At 42.3% G+C, this 10000-nt stretch overlaps 1 protein-coding gene across 1 annotated transcript in view; it reads right to left on the reverse strand.

Moving 5' to 3' along the window:
* The window catches only part of pax8 (paired box 8), a gene marked incomplete at both ends in the record, with an annotated part of 14632 nt that extends 11721 nt beyond the window's left edge, over window positions 1–2911 (reverse strand). The window contains one exon of the mRNA XM_084441729.1: window positions 2890–2911. Coding sequence (XP_084297855.1) covers window positions 2890–2911 — 22 coding nt within the window. The remainder of the gene's footprint in view (window positions 1–2889) is intronic.
* Between the last annotated feature and the right edge of the window lie 7089 nt (window positions 2912–10000).

Raw genomic sequence — 10000 nt, forward strand, 5'->3', positions numbered from 1 at the left:
ATCATCTTGGTAAGGGACAGTAAGAACAGAATAATTTAACCTCTGCAAATCTCTAGAATGAAAACACGGCCTGTTAGGACTAATGTTCCCTAACCTACAATAATTTCTTAAATGTTTACAATTAAATCCCCCATAACAAACTATTAGTTCTTAGTAATTTACACTATTTTAGGGAGTAGCCTAATTGTTTTAGTTAAACTTAGTAGGCTGTCATTTATAAATGATTATGACATAGACCATCATCAGTTTCCATATGGACAACACGCTGCTATTTCAGGACTTTCAGACTTGAGTTTCACTATTAAATTTGTATAAAAACGTTTTTATTTATTTATTTATTATTATTATTATTTTTATTTTTATTTTTTTTATTTTTTTTTACAATAGGTCGTAATATGAAATGTAGTGCGCAGTAGCTCTCTGAAGATTACGTTAACCAAACTGTTGGTAAAAAGTTATGGTAGCCTATAGATTAAAATAAAGTTATTGTGAATAATGGCTTTGCGATTGAATAATTGAAATCCTAAATCAAAAGCTTGTCAGGTAATTTCCTCCAGGTGGGATATGCCGTCTCGTACAGATTTGCGTCCGAGGTTAGGCAAGGGATTGAGTTGCTTTTGCCACTTTAGATTGATTTAGGGTGAAGCTATAATGGTAAAGAACATTCCCTGTCAAGACGAATTTGACACATGGCGTCAGGGAATATCTCATATAGCCATGCAATTTAATTAACGCTATACAAAATCAAAAATCGACTTATTCTGATAAGCATTTTGAAAATTCAGCTGGGAGGCGTTTTTCCAAAGCACTTTTTATTTGTCAGCAGCCTCCTGTCTTTCTGCGGACTGCACCAGTGACTCTGTAAGAAACCCATTGCTTTTAATTTAACCCATTCAGCTGCCTGTTTCTCTCGCTCTTTTCTTAGCCGTTCCCAGCTTTCATTTCCACATCAAACGCAGCCGGACAGGGATGGTTGCGGAGCGCTATTAACGGTGCTAGCGGAGTGTGTCAAAAATCTCCCCGCCAAGCTTCACCAACCTGCAGGATATTAAAGCTGAGCGCCCCGAGGGAATAAACACACACACGCTAACGCAATGCAGACGCGCACATTCAACTGCTACTGGGCTATACTGAGTTATACCACACACACACACACACACACACACACACACACACACACACACACACACGCACGCACGCGCGCGCACACACACTCAGAGTGGCAAGTTTCTTTTTTTTTTATAGAGTAATAGCAGAGATATATGATAATGCCAAATAGTCGCTGTTCAGTGCCTTTACAAAGTATATTAATCATGTATTGCTATACCACATGATCAAATCTATAGCATTATGGTTTATGCTCAAGGCACAACAATGAATTATTATAGTTTGCAATGGGATCACGCAAACAAATGCTACACTGTTACAACAGGAGCTATGTGATATATATTTGACTTGGAATTGGTAAATAAATTAGGCTACTTATAAATTAAATAAACCAGTGACTTTTATACAAACCAAATTGGTAGCCTACAAGAACTAGTGAAACATTTCTGACTCAATACGCTTTGGTAGGCTAGAAATTGTTAGTTTTCCACTATTTGAATGCTTTGCGCAGTTGAATTCTGCTGATTTGGCCCACCAATGGACAAAAACTCGTTTCCCTCTATATGCTTAGGTTATTGTATATGGACAATTAATCAACCTCTTTATCTAGGCAATAGGTTATCTATATTCTTGGCTATCCACGCTTAGTGCAACTTTAAAGCTATCTTAGCCAGCGTGCGGCGATGACATGAAAGAAGATGGCGCGGTTCAGGCGACTAGAGGGTGTCATAATTTATGCCGAGGGGAGACCAGGAGAGACCAGGGGAGACCAGGTAAGACGTAAACAAGACACACAATTCTACCCCCTGCCGTTCCGTCATTAACGCAATTGAATTGACAGTGACCACGGAGAGCGCCAAATTGATATCTGTCAGCTAAACTAACGTCCACTTAGCTTTCCAAACGCTCAAAGAGAGGGGTTAAACGATTTTCACTTTCTACAATAATATAGTTTATGAGTGGCCAGACAATGGGTCTTTACTGCACTGGGGTTCAAGGCTCTTCGTTGTTGGTTATAGGATAGGCCTGATCACGAATGAGGTTTACTGATGTAGGCTATTCCATGAGCCATGCGTGCTCTGAGTTTGGGCAAGTCTATAGAAAGACCTCAACAATTAATAATAGCAGGTGTTGAAAGTTATAATGAAAGTTATAGCCTACTTTCGACCATGAATGAACTGGGTTACTGGGCCCTTTTTGAGAGGAATATGGGCCTAAGCCTTAATTGAGCTACAGGCTTCCCAAAATATCTGTGCTTTAGTAGGCTACTTGAATGAAGGAGGCTGCAGTGCTATTTAAAACGCTTTCATCTCAAATAGAAGGTGGCATTAAAACAAATGCAGGAATAGCTTATTTGGATACATATAGGCTATCCCTTGCTTAGCTTATGATAGGGCTGTACGCATCAATTTAAGCAAGTAGCATATGAGACTATTTTCAAAGGCATTTTTGTTAATAGGAAACGTTTCTCACTGTGACTTTGCTGACTGGAAATGACAATGCATAACCCGTTGGCAAACAAGTGAATTCGGGTGGCATTCAAAGCCTTTGACGCTTGAGCATAATTCAATTACTGAGCTTCATTGACTAAAAATTACTGTTGTGGAACAATGACATAGGCTAATACAAGATAGTAGCCTATAAATTTAGCCTACCTTTTAACTTCAAGGCTATGCTAAAGAAGAGCGTACTTTCTTAACTGGTTGGATTATAGACTGCGTGATTATCTATGGTCCAATTTAGCAACAGTTATCCTAATGTGTCACTTATTGTTTTTTTTACCTCGTCCGTTGGAGTTGGACATATCTCAGGGGGCTTGTCGGTAGGCGTCCGGGCCAAATGTAAGAGGTTCCACGCGCTCTCCCGGTTAAAATGATGTTTTTAGTCCATGAGGGGCCTCGCCTGGCATGTGTTTTCCTGAGTGCACTCTTAAAATGCGCTGCAAGATTCAAGAGGACATTATCATAGTTAATATGAGGTCCTTAAGTCTGTGATGTTGTTTGGTTGTTCCATATTGAAATGGAGCTTGTGTTGCAATTTTTATTTTAATCTCTCGTTGAGTCCCTTATACGCCACTTCTTTATTCTAAGTCGACCCACAACAAATCAAAAACAGCAGGCTATATTTTGCGTTTAATGTATAGGGCCATAATAGGCCCACTTTCAGATTAGCCTACTGTTGTTCAAAGAAACGCGTATGGTGTCTTAGGCTATCCTACACCAGCAAAGGTAACGGGACACGAGTGTGCCCACGCGTCATGCCAAGACGCGCGTCTAGCCTACCGTTTTTCTATCAGTTAAGACCATTTGTTTAATATTTCAACAACCGTACATAATTGCCCAAATATCTCATCACATTAAAAATCATGAACCGTTGCTTTAGCATTCAAACGCTCTTATTAGAGAGACCATTTACCTTCGCCTTGCAGAGAAATGCACAGGGCAGATATCCTTTGCCTATTATCCAACGTTACGGAACAAACCGGATAAAATGTACAGCCTTGGCTATAGGGAGATCCAACCAAGTCAATCTCTGATTAAGATTTTGTAGTAACGTTGTCTCAACATAAGCTGCACGAGATGCGTAAGACCTGCCAATAGCGTAGCGTGCGAGGTTTTATCCAACGGGCGCTCTCGCGGACTAGCGGTAGAGGTTGTGCGCTGCAGCCATTGGTTGACGCACTCGAAGGGCGTGAAGTAAGATGAAGGGTGGGGCGTGGCTTTCTCTGGAGAGGGTGTCACCCATCCCGGAGCCACATGGATGACTGATTCTGTGTTTTGAGTTGCATTCTCCCCAACACAACGCACTGGCTGAGTGTAACAGCAACGTTTACGGAAACGCTCGTCAAGGAGTCTGTTTGTTTTCGTTCACCCCCAGCGACAGCTTCACTTTGATTAGATTGTGTACAAGATGTGACACAATTTCCGGGGGTCTGCGGGCTCAGGTTCATTTGGAGTACACTGTTTTCACACACAATTTAGTACTTGATTTGTTGTGATCCGTCACTATTTCTGTTATCACTTGACAGGTAGCTTTTATTGCTCCTTAGTGATAAAGGTATAGCCAGAGTTGGGAATCGAATGATAGTTTGAAATATAAACCACACGTTAAACTTAGGAGTTATTCCTTAAAATATGACATTGGAAAGGTCTTTTCCAAGAGGAATTCCATGAAAATATGAATCAGTCGGTCAACACCACATATTGACCTATGTTGGAGTTGCATTTTGTAATGTACAGTCTTCAATATAGGCTAAAGTAAGCTAGTCATAGGTCTAATAATATAGGCCTCATCATTATTGTTATTATAGCCTATGTATTGTGATTGTTTGTATTCATATGCACTTTGTTAACATTAGGCCTATTAGCTACCATTATTGTTATGATTGATTATTAAGTGGTTTAATATTGACTGTTTTATTGATAAGCTATAGGCCCACACAAAGAGGTCCAATTCCAAAGTATTGTTATTTTATTCGTAGACATGTTAGTGAAATCCCTTTAAATTCATACCCAGACTACCCATCAAGTAGGCAGTGTCAGACTGTGTGTAGGCTACTTCAGGGTCAAGTTAGCTAAAAAAAAAGCATAATCCAATTTGGTGTAGGCTTAGGCCATGCATCTTTTCCCCCACTAGGTTAGGCCTATGATGGAAGCTTTTTACTGTAGTTTAGCCTATAACCCTTTTGACTATGTCATCCATTCACACCTAATCGAATTGAAAGGAATCCGTGAAATGGGCCTTTGCGCGTGGTTCTTCACAACAGGGTGTCGGTGTCCCTCGGCTTTCTAACACTGTTAATGTTGTTCTCACGAGCTTGTAAAACAAACATAACACCTCTAATGACACTCATTTATGGCACCATGTCGCGTAACTCGGCTACGATGTCGTCTGCCCAACAGTGACTATAGGTTTACTTAACCATATGGCTCGTGCCACCACTTTACAGCTTTCTCATTGCGGTAGTATAAGCTACATTTGCAAATGAAAAATAAAAGTGAAATTAAATTATTAAACGAATTTGCCCCTATATGACGGGTCTTATAATGACTATAAGACACTTAAGCTTACAGTAGGCTATATAAACTTGTTTGAAAGAAAGATTAAAGGGAACTGAAACATGCATCATAGGTCAATGCAATTCAAATTCTTCTTCTTCTAGACTGCAATTGATGTGATTCTCCATCTCCATGGCCGGTCGCAATGTAAATGGCATCACATTAGTGTCGCTCTGGGACAAAAGGGTGAGTGTTTTGAAATAAATAAAACTGTGAAGTGACTATAAAGCGAATCATAACATGGGATGGATGCAGAGAATTCCTCTGTAAAGTGAAGAGAGGCAACGCGAGGGGCGATGCCTCAGGAAAGAGGTCGTGATAGAAGGGAGGAGGTTATCGAGAGTTTAACAAGGGATTAAAACTCATAGATGGGTATCTATGGAAAAGTGTAAAATATAACAGTGTTTGATTGTAGCGGTCTTGTTATGTATGACAGGTTGCTTTGGGGCAAACTGAGTTTAAGTGGGTTTGCCTTCAATAGGCCTAGGCTAGCTGTCAGATGGTAAAGATCTCTCTGATGATCGTCTCATCAACAACATATAACTGATGGGATAATAAACAGACCGTATGGCCTATAGGGATATTGTAATGTATAGCCTACAAACTGATTGAAAAATCCGAAAAAAGCTAAAAGACTAGTGGTTGAAAATGTTTATAAACACAACGTGATGACCATCCTCTTTTGCGTCCCCCTCCTCTGCACTCCAAAAACAATTGTGGACTCATGATGCTTGTGATGATGATGATAAAGTTATAGCTTATAAGAGGAAGCCATGAAACACGTCAAATCTTAAACAAAATTGCCGTTGGTGTTTTGAGATAAGCTAAAGCTAGAATGTTGTTCAGGAGAGAGATTCGAAAAGCAACGATATCCTATGATTTGACTGGACGAACACACAAATTACTAAATCAAATTTAGCCTAAGTAAAATGAAAAATGTGGGGTGAAAAACAACTTTCATCACAGAAAACATAGTTTAAACAAATCCATTTGTTAATACCCAGCACACACAAACGCCACCGTAAGATATTGGTGAAACGTCTGTTGCGAGTGTTTTAGGCCAAAGTTGCAAGGGCAGCATGATATCCACAAAAATAAATAACGCTGTTGGTATCCTATTTGTACGAAGTCAGAACTAAATTATTCCATATAGGCTTGCAGCTATATAGCCTATTTCTTGACGAATGCACCTCGCTGCACTTTACAGAAGAGAGCAATTTTTCATAGACAGAGGCGACAGGAAGCACAGCCCGGTCCAAACAATAACTAAAGTTTCCATGTATTCGTTTAAATCTTAATTGCAATATATTTCCACTGAAAATAACCCCCCCCCCCCCGCAAAAAAGTTGAGTTTTCTCATACATTGATGTCCCAATTGACACAATATCGAAATAGGTAGGCTAACACTTTATCACCCTGTGCATCTTTTCCCGAGCGTGTCGTGTGTCTGTTGATGGTTCCGCGGTTGTCTCCGGGCTCAGATCCTCCAGCCCCATTCTTTCCCCACCGCCAACGAGGGGTCAAGAGGTCAGACAAACAAGCTCCTTTTCACAAAACAACGACTAACCTATCAATGACATTACATCATAAAATAATACCCGGGCTACAATTGGAGTTTAAATAAAAATGCGGAAGTGAAGTGTTATAGTCTACAAATGGTTGACCTCAGGTTTGGCTACTTTTACTTTGGGCCTTTCATTATGAAACTCACCTCACCGCACCTAATGCAACTCAACTCACCTGATAATATGCAGTCCTACGCCACCTGTACAGCCTATAGACTACATCTACAAAATATGTAGTCTTATGCCTACAAAAATAGCACGAGGCGTTGGTGGATTATTTGGGGAGGCAAGCCCAAACACCAGATGCGAGACCATCTTAAAGTTGTTCACCATTTCATCTATTCCACTGACACGTCTTTGCCTGTGGCCTAGAAATAGACCGAGCATGATCACAGCTCAAGAGAGAACCACTGGAAAGTAGTCAGGCTATAATTTTACAAGTAGGCTACTGTGGCAATTTATTCGTATTTTAATCTATAGCCTAGGGTTTAGCCTGATCATGGCAACATTCTTGTCAAATGCTATTTTTCAAAATCCAAACTAAAGCAAGTGATTTTCCTGGTCGTTATTACCTGCCGTCCTCCTAAAGAAATTGGTGCAATGTGACGGGAAAAGTGAATTCGTTCTGTGATTCGCTGATTAGGGCCGCTCGCTGCGCGCGTCCCCCGTCCCTGTATATGATGCATGGCTCCTCTCCCTCCGCGCGGCTCCGCTTGTCACTCCACGCGCTCCGCAAGATGAATGAGCCCACGTTAAAGCCCACTTAATAGCAACTTTTATAAATCTACCCTCACGCTTGTCTCTTTGTGGTCAGCGATTCGAGATGAGCCAGATAATTAGATCATAATAGCTGAAGAAACGTCTCGATATTGATGATTCCATTAGGGCTTCTCCTTTGCAAACACTTAGGTCCTGTGAACTAAGTTAATTCCACTACATGCACTCTTTTTCTTGTGCCCTGTTTTCAAACCTTGGTTGATACAACTTCTCATAGCCCATTCGTCTTTCTTCAAATTCACCATTGCAGCTTTTCAACATTATTCAATGTTATCCCATCTATTTGAATTTACAGAAAGCCAACAAATTAAGCTTGGCTAGAAATCTGAGGAAAGGACAGCCTTGCAGGCAGAGCCCCCACCGGCTGCCTGAGTCCATGTCTGAGAACGCTGCCTTGAAATCTGGTGAGGAGACAAAATGCTTTGTCCTCCGGAGCGGTGGAGTGAGGTGGTCTAGAGTCTGAACCCTCCTTGAGAGCCTCTCCACCACAAGCTTCCAGTGCACTTTGCTCCTTCATGCTTTCTCACACTAATTTTTTTAACAGTAGACCCATATTGTCCAGGCACTGTTACTGTCATGGTGTGATGACCAACAGAGCCTCTTTTCCTGTTCTTTTGGGGTCTTTCTCCTCCTCTCCTCGCCCCCCTGTTCCCATCTGCTCCGGAGCCCCCTCTGTTCTCTCCATCTTTCTGTGCTCATCTTCCTGTGTTTTGTTCGCTTCAGCTTTGTCTGCCCAGTCCTGCCCCCTCCATTGTTTCTGCCCTGCCTCCCATTTCCGTTCTGGGGTTACCCTCTGACCCCAAAGCCTGTTCCCCGCTACCCCCCCCCCCCCCACCACCCCCCACCCCCCCCCACCACCCCGGCTCCCCACGACACCCCAGATCTGCTTGTGGCTCTGTGGACTGGTCTCCCTCTCCCTGAGGTTTTGGGGCTAATAACTGTTGCCAGCAGGCTCCTTACTAAGCCCCAGCGTGGCGGCCATTGTGCGTCCCACAATGCCACACAGGCGCTAAGAGCCATTAGCAACACAGGGGTTTGCCACACGCTTAGCGTTTAGCCCGACCTGCCCTGCAGATGAAGCTACTGGACACTGCAATCCCCTCCCAACAACTCCTAAATTTCCCTTGTTCATCTCTCTCTCTCTCTCTCTCTCTCTCTCAATCACATCTGATGCTACTGGCGGAAATCTCAAACTGGCAAACACTGTAGTATTCTCAAAAGTCAAGAGGGCGTTTCTAGTCTATATCTTTGCTCATGGCTGTTTATACGCAGGGTCTGGCTTGATATGCTTCAGAGATCGCCAATTCACTGGAGTCCTAGTGTGAACTTCAGTAACAGCAGTGAAATCCATACCTTCATATAGGCCATGGTTTGGATGCGTTGTGAAATTAAGGACTAACTTGTTCTGCTCCTGCAGTTTCAAGCTGTTTATTTGAACAAAGGGAATGAACAGATAACATATGGATGATAAACAATGATTCAAGAGAGAGAGAGAGAGAACACAGAGAGAGAGAGAGAGAGAGAGAGAGAGACAGAGAGAGAGAGACAGACAGAGAGAGACAGAGAGAGAGAGACAGAGAGAGAGACAGAGAGAGAGAGAGAGACAGACAGACAGAGAGAGAGAGAGAGAGACAAAGAGTCAGAGAGAGAAGACTTTGATGTCAGAGATGGGTAGATCTCCTCCTTATGCTGTCAGTCATGGTTGTGGTTTCCATGGAGACGGACATCTCCGGGAGCAGGCTGGTTTCCTGGTCATCCAGGCCGCTGAGCTGAGTGGACTCATGGGAACTGCTCAGGTTGTCCACTTAGTGCAAACAACTAGAGATGCAGCAGGTGCATGCTACCCATTTACAGTAGAGTAAGAACAATACACAAAGATCATGTTTACAGTTAAAGGGTTAGTGCACTGTAATGCAACATTATTTTCAACAGTAGTTGATTCCCCCTAATGCCGGGCTCACACTACAGGATTTTTAGGCCAATTTATCCCTGATTCACTCCTCCCAACAATCGGAGGAGAAATCTGGTCTGGGATGTTGGTCGGTACCGATGTTGGGCCCAGATGATCTTGTATGTAGAGATTTTCAAGATTTTTTAGATCACTACTTTAACAAGCGAAACGATGAGACCAGTGGTTCGTTGCTCCCTCGGGCACAATAAGATCCTGTAGTGTGTGATGAGCTGTTATTTTCAAATCTCCTTGTGTGTGCTCGTTCACGACAAGAACATCTATTAATATTCTCCTTATGTGCGTGATGCAACCCAATTTTGAAATGGGTTAGGATTTTAAATATCCTGTATTGTGAGAGGTACATAGCACAGTTATAACTCTCTTAGTAACAGTAGTTGCCACGGTATCAGCCCCTCAGCGCTGTTTGGACATCCATGTTCAGATATTAACAGGAAGTGGTCGCACGTTGGCTTCCTGTTCAACACCTGGAACCTCCCATGGATCCAGTGCATTGGTTCATGGGACGTCTATCCTGAGAGGAA

This window comes from Borostomias antarcticus (assembly GCF_949987555.1).
Source record: "Borostomias antarcticus genome assembly, chromosome: 8".
Lineage (NCBI taxonomy): Eukaryota > Metazoa > Chordata > Actinopteri > Stomiiformes > Stomiidae > Borostomias > Borostomias antarcticus.